The 26,305-nt window shown below is 41.2% G+C and overlaps 1 protein-coding gene across 1 annotated transcript in view; it reads left to right on the top strand.

The window, feature by feature from the left end:
- SYT14 (synaptotagmin 14) overlaps positions 1-26,305 on the top strand; it is a 1,344,965-nt gene that overhangs the window by 126,900 nt on the left and 1,191,760 nt on the right. Inside the window, exon 2 of the mRNA XM_044060278.1 lies at positions 17,895-18,243. Within this exon, the coding sequence (XP_043916213.1) occupies positions 17,895-18,243 (349 nt within the window). The remainder of the gene's footprint in view (positions 1-17,894; positions 18,244-26,305) is intronic.

Below are 26,305 nucleotides of genomic sequence, written 5' to 3'. Positions count from 1 at the left end.
TGTAATAATTTGTATTAGGAGTAATTCTCGGACAGACCATTCAACTGGTAGTCTTCTGACAGCTTACTACAGAAAAGGATAGTATCCATGGCACTAAATAGTTATGCATTGACAACTCATTTTATTGTAAAGAGGCATTAATAAATTCAGAAAAAAAGCTCAACTTCCTTCTGTTCTGTGAAACAAGAAAGAATGCCTACCTGCCAAAAACCAGACTCATTTGGGACAAGTGAGTTGTCTTTTGCTGTGACACTACAAAGCACCATTTAAGGTGTAGTTTTGTATGAGACAATTTCTTTGATGGCACTCTATATGATGATAGATTAGATTATCAATATGTAATACTTGATTCAGTATATTGGTATTATAGACAGAGCTTGTGGTGTAACCGTAGCAAAGTCACCACTTTACAAATATTTTTTAGATTTTGCACATTTGCTTCATTATACCAGATATTTTAATATAGAAATTACTGTGTGATGTCTGTGTACCTAAAGACTGTGTGGGGTGGTCACAAACACATAATGCACTGTGCAATTCTGTGTCTAGCAGGATTGCTCAGTGTGTTATGTGGGAGTGATTCGCAGACTTTTTTTTGCAGTACAGCAGTATGAAGCCTGCAACAACTACCATTACATCATTCTTGCTGGATATCAGTGCATGCAAATATTGCAGTCTAGTGGCGCAACTAATATAAATTAGCTGTGTTCTGTCCCAGATCTGAACACTATGATCAAAATGGCATGGTAGAGGAATTCAAAGACAAGCTGTATCACCTACTTTGGCCAGAGCTGTGAAGACTGAAAGCTATAGCTTTACAATGTACATCCATTCCTATGTATGGCAGCAGTGGGTCTGTTAACATCTCAGCAGGTAGGTAATGTGAGGCAATATGTATGCGTGTGTGTGTGTGTGTGTGTTGTGCATGCGCATATCAGTAGATGGTTGAGCAACAGCATCGTATGGATTGGTAGGAGGTGCATTTAGTGTGTGTGTGTGTGTGTGTGTGTGTGTGTGTGTGTGTGTGTGTGTGTGTGTGTGTGTGTGTGTGCGTGTGTGTGTGTGCGTGTGTGCGTGTGTGCGTGTGTGTGTGTGTGTGTGTGTGTGTGTGTGTGTGTGCGCGCGCGAGCGCCCACCCGCGTGTGTGTGCATATCTGTAGATCTTTGGGCAACAGCATTGCATGGATTGGTAGGAGGAACTTTTAATGCATTTGTTCAGTTGTGTTATGCTACATTCAGAGACCTGCAACTGAATAACTAGTGAGTTTTTGTTGAGTGTGACTACTCTTTCATGTCTCTGAATCACTTGTTATCATTGTAGTGCTACTAGATCTCACAAGTAAAGCACTAATAGCACTCTGGTGATATTTCCTCTGAATAGTTCCACTCCCTGTATATGTGAATGTAGAAATTGTTGTATAATATTCATGTTGCTGTAGACTATGAAGTTTGTAAGTGAAAAGATTTTGTCAAGTTTGTTATATATCCTTTTTCTTTCACCAGTGTCATTCCAGAAAAAAATTGTGATACATAAGATGTGATGAATGGAGGTTCATCTTGTCAGTAGTAGGACTGTGGCCTTTAGGAATTAGGCAGCTCAGCACCTTAAACTTTCCCAGGTTATTAACTTGTTCTGCAAAAGAGCTTCCTCTACAGATCTCTCTTACTGCACTTTGAAGCAGAAGCATCTGAGAAATTACCTTTGTCTACATTTTGAAGTTATACGTATTTTTATAATTTTGCAGTTTGTTGTTATTTTGATATGTATTACTCAATTTCACTTTTCTGGAATTATAAATGTCTATACTGGTCAGCAATTTCCATTTTTCCTTTTTTTCTTCCCAAAAGTTTCATTGATTTGAATTTAGTTTTCTTAGCCTGTTTTTCTCTCCTTACTCTTCCTATGGTACAACATTTCTTTCTCTGCTGCCTTATTAATGTTTTTTTCCAAACTCTATCTCTCAATTCAGTGCCACACCTACCTTCTTCAACACCATGCCTGACTGTCACAGATCTTCTCTCACACAATCCATGCACCTCTTTGCTGGATGTTCTCATTTCCTATTACCTTCTTCCTGTCTGTCCCAAATCTTTCAACAGATTCTCTTCTGCTTTTCTGCAATCTGTTCTCTTTTGATCTTTTCTGCAAATAGAGCTACTTTTGCTTCTACTCCTATGCCCTTATTTCTTCTTCTTTTCCACAGTATGCATCATACCACCCTTCTCAGGCACTTCATTTCCATCACCTCCAGCTTGCTCATCTGCTCTGCCTTTACTACCCAGGTTTTTGTACCATACAGTAGTACTGGTCGCACTAGTATTGTGCAAACGTTACTTTTCAGCTTCTTTAGCACTCTTCTGTCATTCACTACACCTGAGACTCTATGCCAGTTGGCTGCAGCCCCTATGATTCTACTGCAGTACCTCTGATTCTAATGCTCATTCACTTGCTGTTCTGTCTAAATCACCTGTTAAGATTTTGACTGAATAATCTCCAGTCAAACTGGTTAAAACTGTAAGTTTGATGATTTTATTTCATTCTAATTTGTGTAACATTATAGACTGAAGGCTATCTTCAGCAAGATCTTTTAGATTTTACTATATTCCTCCTCCTTCCAAAATTGGCTATGAAAAGTTCATGGTGGCATTTCTCAGAGTCCAGCAAAGAATGACCGATGCCTCTTCTCCCTGTGGTGCCAACTTGAGTAGAGGCAATTCTTCAGTACCTACTACTTCTGCTAAATCTGGTGTTAAGGAATATGAATGGCAAGTTAGATTATATGCAATCAATTGTTTTGGTTTAAATGACCATTTCAGTTTTAACTGTGTTCTTAAAAAGTATAAGATTAATGTATGATATTGTTTCTATACATAGTAAGTACTTATTGTGGATAAGAAATGTCTTATTTATACAGTATAGTTTTTTCACATAATATATATTTTTTATATATTTTGGAAGAGAAGCAACATATATAATAATTTTTATTAGTTAATTATGCCATCACATTTTTAGTATATAATTAATGATGAAAACTTGTATGATAAAGTCAATTTTACTTAATGAATGTGCTCACTCTAGTAGCTTGCATAATGTGGTACTACTTTTATTAAAGCTTTTCCTGCAAGTCAAAGTCAGTGTGGTATTGTGCTTTTTATTAGTTTATTTAAATCCTCTAGATTTTGGCCAGGTGTCCATTTATGCCACTAGCTTCCCGAGTTCAGGAGTGGACTGTTCTAGATTCACCCACCAGAGCAGGTATTTCACTCAAGGCTGAAGGTGTTGTGGTTTAATTGCCACTCGTGTGGGTCTAGGAGATTTCTGCTTAAGTTGTGTGCCAGAGAGTTTTGGTTGCCTGGCATGAATTGAGCTTGCAGGTGAATATGCATGGCTGAGACCATGTTCCAAAGGGTCATGGCTAGCCTGCAGAATGGGTAAGAGTGAGTTCCCCCCGCTTGTTGATGTACCACATCACTGTGGTGTTGTCGGTTTTGATTAGTAGAGGCCCCGTAGAGAGTAGGGATCTGAAAGCTGTCAGACTGTGCTGCACAGCTGGCATCTCTTTTTGTTTGATGTGCAGATGAATTTGATTTGGGCTCCAAAGGCCCTGAATGCACCTGCCGTCCAGGTGTGTACTCCAGGCATCTGAGGTTAGGGTCTAGAGGTGTGGGTTTGTGAAAAGGGAAGTCCCTTGTTGTGGTTGCATGCTGCTGCCCACCAAAGAAAATTTTTCCTTAGACAAGGTATCACAGGTATAATAGTTTCCAGGCCTGAGAATGTTGACACCAAAGGCATTTTAAGTACCACTGAAGTTTCCTCATATGCAGTCTGGCATATGGAATTAGTAGAATGCAGGAGGCCATGAACCCTAGAGCTTGCAGGATTTTCCTTGCAGATAACTGGGTTCTGGTGGCCAGTTGAGAGAAGTAGCCAGTCAGATAGGCTTGTTTTTCTAGAATAAGGAATAAAATCTGGGGTGCTGTGTCCAGGCTTGCTCGCAGGAATACAATTTTTTGACTGGGGACTAGTTTGGATTTCTTTTCATTGATAGTATACCCCAGTGAGGTTAGTAGGTCCTTTACAAATGTCAGGTGCTGCAACAGCAACTTAGGATTCCCCTTTCCCTTTCGCTTTGCCTATACTCTAATAGCAATTTCTGCTAGAGAAGGCAGTCTCTATCCTGCAGTCTAACTGTCTTCTTGGCCTTTTCTAATTTTATTACCTTCCCTCTCCAGGTATCTGCTCCCAATACATTGATTCTTTTCCAGTTTTTTTCCAGTAAATTCTGGCACCTTCTTCCTTATTCTGTGTACCCCTAATTGCAGTCATCCCTATCGGCAAACATCTTCTTTCTCCATTCTAATCTTGGCTTAGTTCTTAAAAGAATTTCTTCTACTTTATGAATATAATATTCTGTATGGTTATTATTTTCCTTAAGGATCTGAATCCAAAATCCCACTCTCTCCTTATTTTTTGAATTTCATCCACTCTTCATCATCATCCCTTTCCACTTTGAATTATGGCTTTCTGCTTGTGTTATGTATATGAGCCTTAACTGTGTAGCTTTAAAATATCCCTTCAAATCAGGTAATCGCAAACCACCTTGTTCTTTTGGAAGGGTCAACTTATCCCACTTAACCTTTGACCTGTTGCCCTTCCAGATAAAATCATTCAACTTTTTATTTGTCACTATCCACAACTTCTCCTCTGGTTGATATAAATATGCCTGACTGTATAAAACTAAAGGGACTAAAACATTTTTACTGCTGGTATCTTGCTATCCTTATCCATAAACAAGAGCTTCCAGTTTCTCAGTTTTTGTATTATCTTTTGTTTATTTTCTTCCCACATAGCCTTAGCTGTCATAACAGAATCCTTTTAACCCATACTACTAAACAGGTCATTTTTTTTGTCTCCATAAATATGGTTAATGCTGAACCAGTCCATGTGTGGGTACATAGTTTACAGCTATAGCCTTTGTTTTGCCTTCATTAATTTTATATTCTAAAAAGACTTGAAACTCATTTAGAATGTTCCACAAAACTGAGATGTCCTTTTCTTGTTTTATCAGGTATAAAATAATATTGCCTGCAAATTAAACCAGCTTTTCTTGATTACCATACCAATTATATCCCTGAATTTCTGGCTAAAAATATGGCACAAATAGCAAAGGAGAAAGAGGACACCCCTGCCTGATTCCTGTCTGCAGACACAACTTATGAGAGAGGAACCTTCCCATTTTAATTTTTGCCTCTAATTCCTCATATATCCTCCTAATTAACCTTATTATTATATCAGAGAATGAATATGGTTCCATTGCCCTACTCATAAAATCTCAGATGTTCTTCGTGTTTCACTGTTGCAGTCATCACACTTGGGTTATCCTGCCAGGGGTAGCCCTCAGTTGGCCCGTTTACTAGAGGCTTAGTATTTCTGCGTCAGTTGCTGTCGCTCCAGGACTGACTTCAGGTCATTAGTGGTATAAAAACAGGCAGTCGATGCCATTGCATCAGTCTTTCTTGTCGAGTAGCCCGAAGCAGAAGCAGTTCGCACAAGTGCCAGTCAGCTGCTACCTGAGTTTTTGTTTCCGAAGTTGAAGTCTTTTAAAGCTAAGTACCCCATTGGGGATCCTTTTTTCTTGCTCTAACCGATGTCAGAAAAAGTTAACAATTGTCTCGCCTGTGGAAAGCAAATATCACACCAAGATTTCCATTCTTACTGTGTCACCTGTTTAGGCCCAGACCACGATGTCCCTCACTGTCGGTTTTGTGCTTTGTTCAGTGCCAGAACTATATGTCGTGGGGCCCTTATCATAGCTAAATACTTTCGTTCTCATTCTTCGTATTCCGAAATGACTTCAGTAAGCCACCCGACTACCGATCTTCCAAAAAAGTAAGGATAAAGACAGAGACAGATCACACATGTCCAAAACTGCCAACAACGCTTCCGTTAAGCTAGTCGCCAGTTCGCCGGTACTCAGTGAGGCACTTTCTCAGCCCCTGATGCCCGCTTTATGGATTTGCAGGCTGCTACTGAGACCCGTTCAGAGTCTGGTATGCCGTGAGACTCTTCTTTGACTACGGAACCTGCGGATGTCTCTACCTTGGATGGGTCCGGATCCGCTGTGCAGGCACAGGCTTCTGATGAAGTTCTTTGCACTACTGATATTCGACACAAACCGACGACTTCTTTCATGTCTTCAGTTCTTTCTAAAACTACCGAGTTTCTGAGGCCCAGAGTACGAACTATGCCTAAAAAACCGATGACCCAAACTCAAGACCCTGCTTCCTTGCCTCAATCTCAGATGCTTAAAATGGCGGAAGACCTTATCATGCTCATTAGGGGAAGCCAGCCTATCCCTGCTAAAAGGAAAAGAGACTTGTCCCCAGCAGCTTTATCTGACCAAGAGTCCGAAGACTCTGAGGTTTCTGATTATGAAGACATGCCCTTATCTGCTTATAAGGATTCAGATGGAGAGGAATCCATTCCTTCTGCCTCTCCTCCAGAGGATTTTTCTTTTGGTGAAACCCTACATACCTTGAGAGAGCATTTCTATTGAGGATGCCAGGATTATCCTCAGTCAAAAAAGAGACTCAGGGAATTTTTAGATTTACCACAGCACAGACCCTTAGCTATTCCTCCTGTTCTGGATGTTGTGGATGATGTTTTTATGGAATCCAGTCTAACTCCTGATACTCTAGCTCCTGCTCCCAGGAAACTTGACAGGTACTACAGAGTCCCTGACTCACACAAATTTCTTTCAAAAATCCTACTGTTCCCAGAGGTCATCTCCCAAGGACCTATAGGAATAAAAGCAACCACAGCTAAGAATCCCACCCCTTTGGACACAGATTCCCGAGCTTTAGACAGATGGGGTAAAAAAGTATACACCTCTGCAACTCTTGCCATTAGAGCATTACATTGTCAATTCCACATGCTGAAATACCAGCAACATACTATGGAACTTATTAAACAAAAATTATCTACCTTCCGTGACTGTGCAGAAAATAAAGAATTACAGGAGCTTATGCATTCTGCAAGCCAGGTTAGTAAGCATACCCTGCAATGTGGGCTTGATGCCCTAGAAGCATCCTGCAGGGCAGCAGTCACAGGTTCTGTACTTAGAAGGCATGCTTGGCTTAAGGAACAGACCTTGCCAGACCACGTCAAATCAAAATTATTGGACGCACCACTGAATAAAGACAATATGTTTGGCTCCAAAGCAGAAGAGGTTTTGAAAAAGATGGAAGAAAAAGCTAAGTCTATGCAGACAGTTAAAGACTTTTTGCAAGTCCAGCCTCCAAGATTCAGTAGGTATTGCCCCTCAAAACATTGGTCCTTTCCAGCCCCCTCAAGGCCACCTCAGACTAGACCTAGGGGAAGCAGGCCCCCCCCTAGACACCAGTCTCAGGGTATGCAGAGATCTAAGCAATGGAGTACCTCCACTTCTAAAACAGGAAGTGCTAAGCCACTCCCTTATGGAAAGAATTCACAATGACTTCTCAACTCTGCCTTTCACCTCTGCCCATCTGCTTGTACTCCTAGGAGGAAAACTTGCCTCCCATGCAAAAAACTGGACCTCAATCACCAATGATCGATGGGTCCTCAACATAGTGTCCTAGGGGTACCAATTTTATTTTCACATGATGCCAACCCCAAAAGGGTTCCCATATCTTCCTCCAAACCAGTGGGCAGAGGCACAAAACCAAGTTCATTCCCTGCTCTCCATGAGGGCACTTCAGCTTGCTCCTGCAGAACAGATAGGCCAAGGTTTCTATTCCAGACTTTTCCTGGTACACAGAAAAGAGGGTACCTGGCACCCAATCGTAGATCTATCCATTCTAAACACCTTCCTGGTGGTACCAAAATTCAAAATGCTCACCCTACAGCAGCTTCTCCCTATGCTGTTCAAAGATGCTTGGTTAGCCACCCTAGACCTAAAAGAGGCCTATCTGCATATCCCAATCAGAGACTCTTGCAGGAAATATCTACATTTCAGGGCACAATCTATGCATTATCAGTTCTCTGCACTTCCCTTTGGCTTATCCACTGCTCCCAGAGTTTTCACAAAATACCTGGCACCAGCCATTGCTTATTGCAGACAAACAAATATTCAAATATGCCCCTACTTGGATGACTGACTGATTCAGGCAGACAGTCAGGAAAAGCTGTTGCAGCACCTGACATTTGTAAAGGACCTACTAACCTCACTGGGGTATACTATCAACGAAAAGAAATCCAAACTAGTCCCCAGTCAAAAAATTGTATTCCTGCGAGCAAGCCTGGACACAGCATCTCAGATTTTATTCCTTATTCTAGAAAAACAAGCCTGTCTGACAGGCTACTTCTCTCAACTGGCCACCAGAACCCAGTTATCTGCAAGGAAAATCCTGCAAGCTCTAGGGTTCATGGCCTCCTGCATTCTACTAATGCCATATGCCAGACTGCATATGAGGAAACTTCGGTGGTACTTAAAAAGCCTTTGGTGTCAACATTCTCAGGCCTGGAAACTATTATACCTGTGATACCTTGTCTAAGGAAAAATTTTCTTTGGTGGGCAGCAACATGCAACCACAACAAGGGACTTCCCTTTTCACAAACCCACACCTCTAGACCCTAACCTCATATGCCTGGAGTGCACACCTGGACGGCAGGTGCATTCAGGGCCTTTGGAGCCCAAATCAAATTCATCTGCACATCAAACAAAAAGAGATGCTAGCTGTGCAGCACAGTCTGACAGCTTTCAGATCCCTACTCTCTCCGGGGCCTCTACTAATCAAAACCGACAACACCACAGTGATGTGGTACATCAACAAGCGGGGGGAACTCACTCTTACCCACTCTGCAGGCTAGCCATGACCCTTTGGAACATGGCCTCAGCCATGCATATTCACCTGCAAGCTCAATTCATGCCAGGCAACCAAAACTCTCTGGCACACAACTTAAGCAGAAATCTCCTAGACCCACACGAGTGGCAATTAAACCACAACACCTTCAGTCTTGAGTCCCAGAAATGGGGTACCCCAAAGGTGGACCTATTTGCCTCCCCCCTACAACCACCAGCTCAGCCAATTCTACACCAGAGAACTTCACAGCAAGGCCTGGAAAGTGGATGCCCTATCCTTCCAATGGGTAAACCTCTCAATCTATGCATTTCCCCCCTCTACCTCTTCTTACAAGAGTATTACTCAAAATAAGGGAGGAAAGACCAAGGGCAATCCTGATTGCCCCAGACTGGCCACACCAACACTGGTACCAATTACTGCACAATCTGTCACCGTTGCCTCCATGACACCTCCCTCAAATTCCAACTCTCCTGACTCAGCAGGAGGGAGAGTTCTTGAATCCACAATTGCAGACCCTGAACCTGGCAGCCTGGCTTATTCCTTGACTTCTCCTCCAGTGGCCAGCCTAAGCAAGCAGGTCCTGGATGTTATACGTGAAGCCATCCTATGCTGCCAAGTGGAAAAGGTATTGTTCCTGGATCCAGACAAAAGGAGCTGACCCAGCACAGCCCTCCTTACCTCTCATCCTGGATTACCTAGCAGACCTACTCCACAGGGGCCTATCCTTCTCTTCCATTAAAATCCATGCCTCTACCATATCTGCACATTACAGCACTGAGCCACCTCTCTTTTCACACCCTCTCATCAAGCAGTTCCTGAGAGGGGCTAACAATTTAAGGCCACCAAGAAGAGCCCCTACCCCTGCTTGGGACCTTACATTTGTGTTTGAAAAGCTTACGCTACCCCCTTTGAGCCTGCAGCTTCAGCAGAGTTAAAATTCCTCTCTTGGAAAACATCCTTGCTTCTGGCCATCACTTCAGCTAGAAGAGTGTCTGAGCTACAAGCACTTATGGCTGTGGAACCCTTCATCATTTTTCATGCTGACAGGGTCTCCCTCAGGACTAACCCAACATGCATGCCTAAAGTGGTGTCCAGTGTGGCTCTCAACCAATCCATCCATTTGCCCACCTTTTTCCCTAAACCTCAAAATAAGGGGGGAAAGGATCCTGCACTCCTTAGATGTGCACAGACAGCTCAGATTATACTTGGATAGGACTAAGCCCTTTAGGAAATATGACCAGTTACTAGTCAGCTTTGCACCAGGGGCAGAGGGCAAGGCCATATCAAAACAAACCATCTCCAAATGGATAGCACACTGTATCAATTTCTGTTACAAACACCATGGGAAACCAGCACTAGAGGGGGTAAGAACACATTCCACTAGGGCAACTTCAACCTCTGCAGCCTTTCTCAGAGGGTTCCCTACCAGGGACATCCTGGAAGCTGTAACATGGAGTTCTGTTCATACCTTCACCAAGCATTACCACCTGCTTATCTTTTCCAAATCCACGGCAGGCTTTGCAACCGCAGTCCTGCAGGGCATACTAGCCAGTCTCAATTCTTCTTGACTGCCTCCAGCCATTCTTCAGCTTTGGGAATCAACCCAAGTGTGATGACTCCAAGAGTGAAACAAGAAGAACATAGTACAGTTGTGTACACTTACTATAAATGTAAATGTTTGAATGTATTCACTGTTGCAGTCCTGGTTTCCCACCCTCCAGCCCCCTTGTCTCTCTCTCTCTCTCTCTCTCTTCCTCACTCTTTACAGGGCTATTGGTATTTGCTTTCTACTGGTGGTGTTACTCCACCATGACTTGGCTCCCTATTTGGGGGCTCCTGACATTTGGGGCAAGAAAAACTGATGTAATGGCGTCAGCTGCCTGTTTTTATACCACTGACGACCTGACGTCAGTCCTGGAGTGACAGCAACCGACGCAGAAATACTAAGCCTCTGGTATTCGGGCCAACTGAGGGATACCCCTGGCAGGATAACTCAAGGGTGATGACTGCAACAGTGAATACACTCGAACATCTACATTTATGGTAAGTGTACACAACTGTACTTTCACTCTTTCAAATGGTTTCCCTATGTCAAGACCCACCAACAACAACAGTAATGTTAAGTTGTCCATCTCGCCTTCATTCTTGCTGGATGGGTTCGGTGCCGATCCTCGGCTCCGACTCGGCCAATACTAAAGCTCGAGAGCTAATTCCACTGGCTCGAGGCTCCCCTATATCCCACAATGCTAGGCGGTAACTACTCAGATCTCGTTTGCCGCTATAGCTGACGAGGTGCTTTTCTACCGGCTCGGGCAGGTGAGTGAGAGTTTTTACCATAATAGGTATTTCTTAACCCCCTATTGTTTCATACCATAACCTTTTTAGTTTAATTAATATTTAGATAAATCGACCCCTGTTTTTCAGGTCTATATTCCCTTCCTTTTCTTCCTTAACTTGTAGGCCTTCGGCCCCTCCCTTCCCCCAGTCCTTTAGTGTGACTAAATTAGTAGTTTTTGTTAAGGGCTTGTATGTGTGTTTGTGGCTTTGTGTTAGCCTTAATAATTTAATAATTTTCTTCGGTAGAGGGTGTGTCTGTAGTGTGTTTGTGTTGTTGTCAGGCACTCCTTTCACTATGTCAAAAGACGCTAAGGTCTCAGGCTTCAAGAAGTGTGACTCGTGCTGTCAGAAAATGTCTCTGACAGACGGTCACACTTCTTGTGTGTATTGCCTGGGACCTTTGCACCTGCAGGACTCTTGTGCTGTTTGTCATGGGTTTAGCCCTAGAGTCCTGCAGGAACGCAAGAATAAATTAATCTTGCGGGGCTTATTAAAGCCTGAAGGCCCCCCGACTCAGTCTGTGTCGGGGAAGCCTTCTAAAACTTCCAAACAGTCGGCTCCGGTTTCTGAGTCGACTGCTGGAAAAGTTAAGTCGGCTTCGACATCGGCTCCGGCCGGAGCTGATGTTTCCAAGCCTCATACTGTTACCTCGGCTCCGGCTGGAGCCGAGGCTGATAAAACTCCGTTGGCTCCGATACTCTTATCGGAGCCAGAGTCTAGGAAGAGATCTAGATCCCCCTCTATCGGCTCCGTGCATTCGGCGCCAGGATCCCCTCTTCTTTCTGAACGGAGCCATAAAACTCATTCCTCACAGTCTTCCAGGTTATCTGACCATGATTTGCAAAGGGTAGTGAGTAGACTTCTCAAGTCCGAGCTACTGGCCCAAATGCTGCATAGCCCGACTCAGCATTCAGTGGCTATTTCTGTTCCCCAATACATTCCTCCTCCGACTCCTTTGAGTTCGGAGCCAGGGCTTGTCGGAGCCATGACTGTCGGTGCGTCGGATCGGATACCTTCCCTTTCGGCTCCGTCGTCTGCTCCGATCTCCTCCTTGGAGGGATCTCGGCGCCAAGCTTCCCTCGTCTGCTCCGAGGGGGCGAGTGGCATCGGACCCTTGTCCGACCCCGCTCTCCCTCTCGGGGCTTCGGCGCTGGTGAGTTCGGCTCCGACATCGACTTTGGAGCTGTCCCTGTCGGTGCCTGGGGAGGTCCTTGTCTCTTTGGAGCGGGGGCCTCTGGCCTTGCCTGACAGGGGTGCCTTTGAGGTCATGCGGAGCATGCTAGAACCAGGTTCTGCCCCACAGTCAGCTCCTTCAGCCCCCCCATCTACAGTGCCTGCGGTGATTTCTACTCACCCCCTTGCCTTAGACCGCAGAGAGCCAACTCCTCAAGTTTCCCCATTGGGAATTTCCTCCTCTTCCGAGGCCTCTCCTGACCCGGTAGGAGATCCCCCTAGGAAGAGGCAGTGCAAGAGGAAGCACATTGACTCCCCTGAGTCTATCACCTCTGACACTGACTTAGAGGAATCTGAAGGTTCCCCTCGATCCCCTTCTGAGGATGTCTCCTTTGCTGACATCCTTGAGATCCTCAAACAGAGGGGAACTGGCGCCCTTAACCCTTCGGAGGATGAGTCAGTGTATCTTGAGGCGTTTGGCTCTCGCCTTCTACCTTCTGGGTGTCCCTCCCTTTGACCCCTTATGGAAGTGGTGGCAAGGAAGACTTGGAAGGCTCCTGATTCAGTGGAACCCACCCGAGGAGACCATCTAAATTTATTACTGCCCCTAGAGATAAAGATTTTTTATCCAAAGGTGTCCCTGTTGATGCCATGGTGGTGGCTGCGGCCACTAAGATGGAGTTAGCCGATCCTTCGGTTCCTGTCCATCCTCCTAATAAGGAATCTAGGACCATGGACAGGTACGGCAAGCGGATGTTCTCATCAGCGACCTTTTCAATGCGTTCGCTGAATTACTTATGCCACTTCACTCGTCTCCAGAGAGATTTACTCAAGGATATGGGTGAACTGATAAAGGATCTTACAGCTGAGGGGTTCAAAGACACAATGAACTCCCAGTTGGCAACCCTGAATTCCATCGTTAACTCCTCCATGCGGCTGGTCTCATATGCTGCAGATGGGGCGAGTAAAGCCGCAGGCACAGGTGTTGCCTTACGACGTCACGCCTGGATGTGGCTATGCAACTTTGTGGACCCTTTCAAGGCGTCCTTCACCAATTCTCCCTTTGATGGATCATCCTTGTTTGGTCCACAGGTGAAGGATACATTGACCAGGTGCGAGGAAGATGGTAAGACTCTCTCTGCTGTAGGAGTCCGTTTTTCTACCCCTTCTAGACCCTATCCCAAAGGTCAGAGGGGAGGAAAGATGTGGTTCCAAAACAATCCCAGGGAGTCTCATCTGACGCACAAGTTCGATTCCCCTCTAGACACAGAGGGGGGAATAATAATAGACGCCGCCCTAGAGGCAGAGGAGGTCCGCAAAACCAGAGTAGCAGAGAAATGTTCTCTGACAAACCCTTTCAGCATCCCTGAGGGGCTGCCCGGCTGTCCACCTTTGGAGGCAGTCGGGGGAAGGTTATCCCTGTACCAAAAGCCTGGCTTTCCCTTACTCAAGACAAATGGGTACAGTCGATCATATCCGAGGGTTACAAAATTCCCTTTATTCACATCCCATCCCAACCCAAAAGATCCCTTCCAGATGTTCCACCTGGTCTAAGGGAACAAGCAGCATTAGAAATTTCAAAGTTGCTATCAAAAAGAGCTATCCAGTCAGTCCCAGCAGACCAGCAAGGATCCGGAATCTACTCCAAATTCTTTTTGGTACCAAAAAAAACAGGGGACTGGAGACCCATACTGGATCTCAGCTACTTAAACAAGTATATCAGGAAAACAAAATTCCGGATGGTCACGCTTCAGTCCATTCTACCCTTCTTGGGTCAGGACAATTGGATGTGCTCGATAGATCTTCAGGACGCGTACTACCACATCAAGATGAACAGATGCTCCAGGAGATATCTCCGCTTCAGGCTGGGAGCCGGTCACTACCAGTTCAGGGCCCTGCCCTTTGGTCTCACTACAGCCCCCGTGTGTTTACCAAATGCATGGCAGTGGTCGCGGCTCACTTGAGACGTCAAGGATTCCAGGTGTTTCCATATTTAGACGACTGGCTCCTTACCGCCACCATCAGACATCAGCTTCTTCTATCCAGGGACTTCACCATCCAATCTTGCCAAGCTCTAGGCATTTCGATAAATTTCAAAAAATCTGCCTTGTCGCCTTGTCAATCTATTACCTTTATAGGCGCCACCTTAAACACACTCAATCTTTCAGCCAGACTCACAGAGCAGAGAGTGTCAGATATTCAAAGACAAGTTTACCTTCTCTTACAATGCAACAAAGTCAAAGCCAGATTAGTTTTGAAGGTGTTAGGACTCATGGCAGCAGCTATTCCCCTTCTCCCCTTGGCTCGCTTTCACATGAGGATCCTCCAATGGATGCTGTTTACTCAATGGTCCTTTCAACAGCTCGATGTCCCATACCATTTTGATAACTCAATCATGCAAGAATCAACTGTCTTGGTGGATCACATCACCTCAACTTCTCCGAGGAAGACCCTTCACTCTCCCCCCCAAGTCGCCACATTGACAACAGATGCCTCCCTGATCGGGTGGGGGGGCATTATCAGGGCAGGACAGTCCAAGGCACGTGGCAACCTTTCAAGTGCCACTTGCACATAAATGTCTTAGAGATGAGAGCAGTGCTTTTAGCGTTGCAAGCCCTTCACGACTCTCTTCCCACTGGGACTATTGCAATTCAAACGGACAACATGTCCGTAGTGTGGTACATCAACAAATAAGGCGGAACCAGATCATACCCTTTATGTCGAGAGGCACTCAGACTTTGGCAATGGGCGATCTCTTCTCAGCATTTTCTGATAGCAACGCATTCCCGGAAATCCAACGTTATTGCAGACAAATTGAGCAGGGCAATTCTCATGCCCCACGAGTGGTCTCTAAAGAAATCAGTTCTAGAAGAAGTATTCCTAAGATGGGGCCAGCCTTGCTGCGATCTTTTTGCTACTCCCCAAAACAGCAACTGTCACGACTTCTTCACTCTCCTTCCGTTACCAGGCCATCCCACCAGAGACGCCTAGTTCACGATTGGCCCCGGGGACTTCTGTATGCCTTTCCCCTTTCCACTGATATCTCAACTAATTCAGAAAGCCATCGCCTTGAGAGTGACAATGATCCTCATTGCCCTTACTGGCCTTGACAGATATGGTTTCCGCTTCTTCATCGTTACCTTTTGGAGCAGCCTTGGCATCTGAACCCAGTGCCAGCTCTGATAACCCACCAATCGCGTCAGCTGCACCAATCTCTGCTTTCTAAACCTCACAACGTGGTTTCTCCGATTCCAACCTTAGCCAGGCTTCCCTCAATATCTCGCTCGGTCCGAGATATCTTGATAGCCTCTCATAAATCTTCTACCCGGAAGATTTATAGTAGCAAATGGAAATGCTTCTCCTTTTGGGCAACGTCAAAAAACATAGATCCCTTTACAGCACCTATCCAGTCTATTCTAGATTTTCTAGCAGAACTCTTTCATTTAGGATCATCTGCATCTACCATTAGAGTTCAATTGGCTGCCATATCTAATTTTCATGTTGGTGTTTCGGAGTCTAGCATCATGGCTCACAAACTCTGTAAAGCCTTTTTAAGGGGCATATTTCTTCTCAAACCTCCAATCAAAGATCCCCCGCCTCAATGGGATTTGAACTTGGTTCTGGCATCCTTAATCCTTCCCCTTGAACCGGCAGCTTCATCTTCTCTGAAGTTGCTTTCTTGGAAGACACTTTTCTAGTAGCTATAACTTCAGCGAGAAGGGTATCTGAACTCCATGCTCTGTGCAGTCGTCCTCCTTACTTAGTGTTTCACAAAGATAGGGTATCCCTCCGTACTAATCCATCCTTTTTGCCCAAAGTTTCCTCTCAAGTAAACCTAAACCAAATTATTGATCTCCCCGTCTTTTTCCCTAACTATTCAAACAGGTCGGAACAAAAGCTACATTTTTTGGATGTTCATCGCCAACTTAGATATTACTTAGATAGGACTAAACAATTCAGGAAATCTAATCAATTGTTTCTGTCATATGCGGAAGGAAAATTGGGCCTTCCTGTTACTAAAGTATCCCTCTCTAGATGGCTCATCTCTACAATTACCTTAATCTATGAGATAAGACATCAAAAACTACCCTCAAGACCTAGAGCTCATTCAAGTAGGGCATTAGCTACATCTGTAGCTTTTCAGGATAGGCTGCCAATAGATTCCATTTGTGCAGCAGCCACCTGGGCTTCTCCTCATACATTCATTTCACATTACAAATTGGACATGGTTTCCAGAAGCCGTGCCAATTTTGGTTCCACTGTTCTCAAGAGTCTGTTCCGATAGGCCACCCGGGATAAGGTGCTAGGACGGTCCCATCCAGCAAGAATGAAGGCGAGATGGACAACTTAACATTAAGAAGTTATGTACCTACCATAACGTTCCATGTTAGTTGTCTTCTTCTCGCCTTCTTTCTTGTGTCCCACCCTCCTTCCCCCAAGCCTGGACAGACCGACAGGAATTCAGTTTGTGCTCTTCCTCTGGAAGTCGTCATTCCCACACGTTCTTCCACCTCTTTTTCTCCTTTTTTTTAGGTCTGCGATACCTTTCACGTAGGTTGTTTGAGGTGGGTTTCCCTACTCTTTTCTATGGAGACTAGGGTTGCTTGGTATTGCTATCAAACGAGATCTGAGTAGTTACCACCTAGCATTGTGGGATATAGGGGAGCCTCAAGCCGGTGAAATTAGCTCTCGAGCTTTAGTATTGGCCGAGTCGGAGCCGAGGATCGGCTCCGAACCCATCCAGCAAGAAAGAAGGCGAGAAGAAGACAACTAACATGGAACGTTATGGTAGGTATATAACTTCTTATTTTCTTACATTCTGCTTCCCTCTGGATCATCATTGTTCTAATAATGTTGTCAAATGTTTGCCTCCTGTCCAGATAACCAGATTAATCCATATTTATCAATTATGGCAATAACTTTGCCATTCTTTTAGCTATTTAAGACATAAACATTTTATAATCATGATTAAAATTGAAATAGGCCTATATGGGTCTGATGGGTCTTTACCATCTTTAGCTATTACAGCCACCACAGCTTTCTTCCAGGATATTGGTGCTTCCCCTCCCTTTAAAATGCTGTTACAAAAAACCTTTCAGATCTTTATCACTTTCTTCCTTCTAGCTTCCAAACTTCCACAGGAATACAATCTATTGCTGGAGACTTTCTGCAGACTGACTGTGTACCACCATTTTATCTCATCTTTTCCTGTCTTTATTGTTAATTATTGAGCCTCATCTGCCTCTAACCTTGGCATACCTGAGTCTTTCATAAATATTTCCATTTTGTGCTTTTTCTTGATTTCCACATTTCTCTGCTTTATACAAATTTTCATAACATTGCTAAAATATATCTACTACCTATAGAGGATCTTTGGCTATTTTTGGCTATTTTTCTTGTTATAAGCTCCATAAGTTTGGTTTGTAGCTTCTTGATTTCACAGTGTTTCATGGCTTCTGGCATACAGGAAGAGGAATTGCAAGTATTGTTTTCGCATAATATTGGGCAGTCTATTAGTGATTTAACTCTGCTTATGCAAGAGATGTTGCAAAGATTAGATCGCATTGAGCGGATGCATCTGTCTCAGACACCCCCAGAAGCAGTTCTTAACATCAGGGAAGCACATTCTCAGAGAGGAGTAGAAGGAAACAATGCTTCACATATGCTACAAGACTACGAGTTTGGTCGGATCACAGCACAGACTGCAGCTACTAGTTTTTCACTTCCACGTGTGCAGACATCTCAGGAATTACAAAATATAAATGGAGGAGGACAGACAGAGGTTCTCACTATCAATGAGTGGATTGCTTCCAATTTCAGTTTCTCAACCGAGAATCGAGTAAATACTGTCAGTTATGAAAACAACTTGAGTAAACTTGATAATTTGCTGTAAAAATCAAGACGTTTCAACTTGACATATATATTTAAGGAGTGTCTTAGACTGAAACTGGTTCCTAAAGGACTCCGTGTTTGGCGGTTTCCTACCAGTCTTGTGGCTAATTCTGTTTTGCATAAAGAACTGATACAGATGTTTGACCAACATGGTTTTGAATACATGGAGCTTGTGGACAAACATAATGAGAAAATGATTGATTGTTTAAGTAGGGAAGCTACAGAATTGTATAAAATGATTGTAGATGATTCATCACACAAAAGTAATATTTTTTGCTACAACTGTGTTTTTAGAAGTATTGAACACCAGTTAATGAACATTAAGAACAGAAAACTAAGAAAAACTGAGAGAGACAGGGTCGAATATGACCACAGTATTGCTTATCCCAAATCACCAAAATTGCAAAATTGGGGTTTAGGTGAACGAAGGGATACACCAACTGAGCAAGATTTTTTTTAGACAAGGAGGAATATCCCCTTTCAAGACAGAATGTTTGATGGAATGCAGTTACAGGACAGTTATATTCAAGGGGCTCAGAATGCGAGCAGGGGGCGAGAGTTTCATCCACCCAATTTGACAGGGAACTGGAAGGGGAACCAGAGGGGGAGTTTCAGAGGATGGAAATTATTTTTGGCAACAGAAGTTTTGGATGTACTAGTGATTCTGTCTGTTCACTATAATTCTGGAGTTTTTAATTTTTTGACAACACACATTGAAGCATTGGACTGTGATTTACTTGTGAGAGGTTTGACATTTGTTCCGGAAAAAGATTTTGACATAGGGACAACTTTAGTGGATTTTAAACACTATATCAGGAAATTGAACTTGAATGTTTTATTTCAAATGGTTGAATCTACTATAAATCTGCTTCATGTGTCTACCTTTAACACCCCATTCATCCTTCCCTAAAGCTATTTGATAAACTGTGTATGATTGACATATGTGATCTGAAGCATGATAGAACAGTGACAAATTTAAGCAAAGGGGAAGTTCTAAATTAAAAGAGTTAAGGAACAACAAAAGAATCAGGATTATGAAACCTGACAAGGGGGGAGGTATTAGATTATGAACACCTCTGACTATATTGATAAGATGTAAGACATTTTGATGGGTGAGACTTATGTTAAAGCTTCTTTAAACGAATTGAATGGCGCATACCTGAAGGTAAAATGCCATTTGAATGATTTGTTTATAAAGGTAGCATTTCAATTGATGAATTTAATTTTTTGAATGTACCACACCCCAAGATACCTGTTATTTTCGGGTTGCCAAAAATTCACAAAGACCTTCTAAAACCACCCATGAGACCCATTGTCAACACAAGAGGGTCTATCACACACCCCCTGGCCAAATTTTTGGATGCAAAGCTTAAAAGGTGGTTATGCCTGAACCAAATTTATGTAAGGATTCATGGGACTTTCTTGCCAGGATTAGCAGAATGGAATGTAGTGATTCTAGTATATTTGTCACTATAGATGTAAAAGACTTGTATATGGTTATACCCCATGCTTTGGGCATGGAATGGTTCTGTGAATACCTATGTGATAAGGGGTTCCTTCAGACAGCAATCAATACATATGAACATATATTGGAGTTGGTTCTAACTAACAATTACATACTTTTTGAGAATTAAATATTTTTACAAAAAGAGTGTGTGGCTATGGGATCCGCATGTGGTGGACTGTATGCAAACATTGTCATGTTGGTGTGGGAGAAAAAATATCTTCACAACTCCCCCTATCACATTTTTTGTCAGCTGTACACACGTTTTTTGGATGACATTTATTTTGTGGGATGGAGCAGAGGAGGGGGTTGGTGAATTTCTTGATTATATTAACAACACCACCAGCTTCCTTAGTTTTGCTCATTGTGTCAGTAAGGCAATGATTTCCTATTTGGATGTAAAACTTGAAAAATATACAAGACTGAATAGGAATTTCCTTATTTGAGAGTGCACAAAACAAACAAGGAGGGTTAGTGTGGTTCGTGAGGATGGTTTGGGCCTGTTGTGTTTGTTTGAGAGCTTTTTGGATGCATGATGTGAGAAGAATTTTTGGAAAAAGAGTTACACACTAAAAGATGTGATTAAGAGAGACGTTGGGGTTATTAACAAGCAGATAAGGGCAGAGGGGTCATTTTAGACCACCCTTTTATTGTCTAAACCTATTCAGACACATCCTATTGATGATGTGAATGATGGTTTATTGTACATGACATGATAAGAATGATAGTGGAAAAATGGAAATTGAAAATTTTAAATCACATCATTCTTTATGCTTTTACCAGCCAAAATAGGCACTGTTTTGTTTAATTTACACCTGTGGTTTATAGTGACAGTGACATTACAAAGTGATTTGAGTGATAGTAGAAATTGTGTATACGATAATAGTATGTTTCACAAAAATGGTATGTGTTATGTTAAATAACCAAAAGGGGTCCCTTTCTGGTGTGGTACTTTGAATTGTGCTGGTGCAATTTTGGAGGGTAAGATTTTGGATTGGTAATAAGATTAAAATTAGATTACAAGAAATGGAGAAAAATATAAATTATTTAGAGAGAGTATGATGTTTGAATGAAACAAAAACTGATGTTTTGTTTACATAAAACTGAGAGGAAGTTTAAAAAAAAAAAAATATATGATAGATTTGCAGGGATTTTAATTAAAAAAAGAACATCCCCTTAGTTAAGCATCTTATTATAATTTCCTGATCACAAAAATTCACAAGTTTACCATCTTGGTACTTGTTGTAGATAGTATGGACATTTATGCTTGGAAGATTGAGGCGAAGGTGTGGCAGCAGATAATATAGCATACACCATGATACATTTTCAGATTTCTTCTTTAAATTTTTTTTTTTTTTAATGAAATTGGAGAGAGTATTTACTATTATATGTATTTATTATATTTTTTATATTTTTTTACTATTTTAAGATATTTTAATGCTTTTTTTTATTGTGTTTGAAAATTAAGGGATTTTTATATATATTTTTACACATGTTTCAGTTATATTTATTTTCTTGGCTGTTCATTTTCTTTCATTTTCATTAGCATTTATATGTATTTGTTTTTATCATACCTCATCATTTTTTCTCATTTACCTTGTGTTAAAGCTTTTTCATTTTATTCTGTTTGTTTTTTGTTTTTTATTGTAATATTGTTTGTATTAAGGGTATTGTATGTTATTGAATTATATATATGTATATTGTTGAGTTATGAATGTTTGTTCTGATGAGATCTGATCTTGATGAGAGCGTGATCAGACTGTGAGTGTCTTATCTATTTTGTTTTATATCTACTGTGTTTAGTGTTTTAGGATTGTCGTCATCCTTTTCTTTTTCTTTTTGCCTTTTATCTTTCCTTTCTGTGCTAAAGGCTAAAATTGTTTAATTATTTTAAAAATTGCTTAACAGCAGTATTTATAAACTCATGCATATTATCCAGATACCCTTTATTATACTTCTTCTCTCTAGCAGCACTTACATTTGTGCTCTTCTTGTTTTGTGGGATACCTACTTACCAATACTTACTTTAACCTTGCCCCTAAATAATTCTCTACTTAATATCTATCTATTTTTCTTTTATTAGTACCCTATTTTAAAGTCCACTTTATTTTATCTCACTCACTAGGTATGTATTGAAAGAGAAGACTTGAATAATCTCTCTCTCCTATTCCTTAATTTTCTTCTTTTTAAGGGGTGGTGGAGAGGAACGGTGTCTCATTTACACTTCCTTACCCTGCAGTTTTATCTTAGTTGTTATTGGTGTATGAGCTGAAATAGTTATTGGGTGTGTATTGAATTTCAGTTAAATTAAATGCACATGTTCCAGTGAAATATAATGTCAGTCTAGTCTATTCCAGTTATTGTACCCTGGGGAATAATATGTACATTTTCTCCAAGTTATTACTATTAAATTCACATCTTCCATACCAAATATTTTCATAAATGTCTTTAGAAAGCTACCCTCTCTTGTTATATTTTCCCTTTTAGGCCCCCCAGATACATCTTCTCTGTTGCAAATCAAGTCCCAGTCCCCAATAACTAATATTCTCTGCTGATAGCTGATTATTTCTCCCAAAATGTTCATAAGCTGTGTAATAGGAGTTTTAGGTGTGGAATATGAATATATGCCAGTAGCTCCTTGCTACCACAAATCTACCATTACTATATTTTCCCCCTCTTCTATCACTATTGCAGCTTCTTTAGCAATTAGTATAAGTACTCCTTGTTTCCTTTGTCCCTGATATTTTGCTGAATATCCATCCTGAAATCCTTCTTTATCAAATTCAAATGCTGACTTCTTTCTAAATGTGTTTCCTGTAGCATTGCTATTTGCACTCTGCATTTCTTAATATCATTCAAAATTCTTACCTTTTTGTCTGTACCTGTGAGGCCATTAATAGTCTGAAATAATATGTTCAGTGTATCCATTATGATAAGATGTTATTCTTCCCATCTGTTATATATGACAACTTTTTAAAATGTCAGTTTCCAGCTTTTGGATTGCATGCAGCCTCCATGTGGCAGGTTGATCCTTTATACAGTTATTTCTTGTTTTCTCCATTTAGACCTATGTCACATTTCACAAGACTTTTTGTTTTAATGAAAACCATCAAACAAAAAACGAACATACTCCCAGAACACCCCTATATCCTATTAACTTAAACAAAAACTATGTACATCTTCAAATAATGAAGTTTAATCCTCTTGATAAGAACAGTTGTCCTAAATTGATAGCTTCACCAACATGCATTAACTAACCTAAAAATTAAGGTTGATTGTGCTAAAGTACTTACATCAATTGCTAGCAGTCTATTCTTGTCTTATATTTATTTCTCTCACCAATGTGATAAACAGCTTATATGCTTTTAGAAAACATTAACTTTTAGCCTTAAGGAAAAAAATACACTGGCTATCTTTAAATAAAACTAAATTGTACATTGTTCTAGAAAATGCATTGAATTATTTAGTTACCCGAAAAGATGATATCTCTTAGTCACATCCAATAATTTCAAACTTTACTTTTTACTGAGCTCCTATTCCTTGTACCTTTTTAATTTTACATTTCTCTTAGTAAATAATATCCAGACCCTTCAATTTATTGCCTTCACCTTTAGATACATTGTTTTTGTGGAAACATAAGAACAGTATGTACTTCTTAACTAATACTGAACATTTTTTTGCTAAAGAAAAATATTCATTGCATTGTGGTGTCTCATTAAAAAAAAAAACACTTGCTTAAACAAAATAAATGTCATTAGATTAAGCTAAAGACATTAATCCAGACATTCACATATGCAAATGTAAAAGAAAACATTTCAACCTCTCATATATTATAATCAGAGCACTTTTGCACCCTAACCCCAGGCCAAGATTACAGCCTATTAACTTAAATAGGATTTTGTCCAGTCTTTCTTCTCTTTTTACATTGTAATGCCTACATTTCTTACAACTAAAAAAGAAACAATGTTATAGTTCTACTTTAGTATCTTTATCACATACAACAATAAGAAAATGGAAAATTGCTCCACAAACTAAGAAAAACAAAAGAAAGTGAAGACTACAGAGCTAATAACCGCCAACAGCCTTATTAAATATAATAAGATTGAGTGCTTTTGTCCTTTATAAAACAGACTTCATCAGAATAAAGAAAAACTCATGGCAACCATATTTATAAATTCTTTCGGCTTTTCCCGGTTAGGGGTCGCCACAGCAGAACTCCAGTCCGCTAATTATTGGCAGTGGATTTTACAGTGCTGAGTTGCCAGCCCGATGCCCAACCTTCAAAGGAGGCACACCCATTCACGCATGCACCTACCCGCATGAGGCACATGGACGGCGCAGTGGTGCAGCGTTTGCGTTGTTGTCTCACAGCAAGAGGTTTTCCGGTTCGATTCTTAGCTGGGGTGCCTTCAGTGTGGAGTCTGTATGCCCTCCCTGCGTTCATGTGGGCTTCCTCTGGTTGCTCCGGTTTCCTCCCACATTACAAAGACATGCATCTAGAGCATTTCTCCCCTAGCCTCCGCTGAAAATTGGCTTCGTTCCAAGTCAGACTTTCCCAGTTAACAAATGTTAAATAAAATAAAATAAGTAAATAAATGTCTTTAAATGTCATTCGACTGTGGGGAGGACATGCAGACTCCGCAAAGATGGTGCTCCAGCTGAGAATTGAAGGGAGACCCTCTTGCTGTGAGGAGACAACGCTAACCACTACACCACCACGGCCATCATGGCAACCATATTTATACAACACCAAAATTAGATAATTATTCAGATAACTAATAAAGCCTAACAGTATAAAAGTACAATGCCCCAACCTCATTCCAAATCATCATCATAAAAACTACCATATATCCATGTCCACAGCGTGATCAAAATCAGTCATGTTATCTAAATTCATAGTAAACATAAAAATAAAAAACAAAAAATTCCTAACTGTGATTCATTCTGTGATTCATTCTATTAAATAGTCACATAACTATTATCTAAAAAGCTCATTAAAATTGTTGCAATAAAAAACATTGTTCACATTAAAAAATATGCAGCTTTCAATTTTAAAATACTAACCATAGAGGTAGCTTTATTCAAACCTGGGAAAGCTGTGGCATTAGTACTCAACTGCCACTTAAGCTCCTGAAGCTCCATGAAATCATCAAGTGGATCACCTCTCTGCCCCAAGTCTACCTGGCCGATGACAGTAAATTTAAAACGATCTAAATCTTTAAATAAAGCATTCCCATCTCTTTTTTCTTTATATTATACAGATGCTGATAAACCCTTCTCCTAAAACTATGTTTAGTCTTGCCTATATAAAATGCATTGCAAGACCCACATAAGGCCAAATAAATGACTCCCTTACTCCCACAATAAAACATTCTCTGCACTTTAAACTCCCCATAACCATCCACAAAAAAAGTGTCACCCTCTATAGAGGCACTGGGAACAATGACCACATTTTTTCATCCTACCCTCCTTCTCACCCTTGGTAATGTTTTCCAACAAGGTTTTAAGACATAGGCCCTTTTTATATACAATAATGGGTCTCTCTCCCACCACTTCCATATGATGCTGTTCTATTTGAAAGACCTTCCAATTTCTTTGAATAATGGAACTGATTTCATAAAAATCACTCTTAAAAGTTAAGGTAAAGGCCGTGTTATAAATCTGAGGGGCATCTTCACTCTGTCCAAGGCTAGTAACTATTATAACCTGGTTCCCAAGTAGCGGCTTGAAGTGGCCCAATCTTCTCTTCTCCCCTACCTCTTTAAAAATATCAGATAAAAAGGAATCCATGTAACCCCTCAAACAAAACATATTCCTTAACTTATCACATTCAGCTTGAAATTCAACTTTGTCAGTAACCATCCTGGCTAATCTTGCAAATTTACCTTTAACACGGACCTTTTCCTGATGTAAAGGATGCATATTTCCGAATTGGAGAAACGAATTTGAGTAAGTCGGTTTATGATATATAGTGGATTCAAAACACATTTTTTCTTTATTTTTTCTAATGGTGACATCTAAAAAATTGATGGAGTCACCCTGCACATCCATCGTAAACCTCAAAAACTCTGTAGTGGCCTGAAGGAAATCAAAGAACTGATACGATCTATCATCACTGTCCCTCCACAAAAAAATCATATCATCAAGAAAGTGCCCATAAAAGATCCAACTATTCTTAAAATCAGAACTCAATACAAAATGGGTCTCCCAATATGAAAGCAAATATAGGGGCATATACCATCCCCATTGCTACCCCAGTTTTCTGCATGAACAACTGATTTTCATAAATCAAAAGTTATTCTCCAAGACCATGCTCATAAGGACTCTTAAATTATCAACCAGTTCTTGTCCAGTCGCGTGTTAAACCACAAGTAGTCATAAAACCATTCAACCCCTATATTATGCGGAGTAACTGAATACAAATCCTGGATGCCACAGCCACAAATCTTATGTAATCTCTAAATAAATCATGGTTGATTCTATATAGAAAATCCCACGAGTCCTTGAGCAAACAGTGGTTGTTCTCAAAAATATCTTTAGTGTGGAAATCTATAC

This window comes from Protopterus annectens, chromosome 1.part0 (genome assembly GCF_019279795.1).
Source record: "Protopterus annectens isolate FY-2018-M chromosome 1.part0, PAN1.0, whole genome shotgun sequence".
NCBI lineage: Eukaryota > Metazoa > Chordata > Ceratodontiformes > Protopteridae > Protopterus > Protopterus annectens.
The sequence above is the reverse complement of the archived record's forward strand: the minus strand, read 5'-3'. Positions and strand labels throughout refer to the sequence as shown.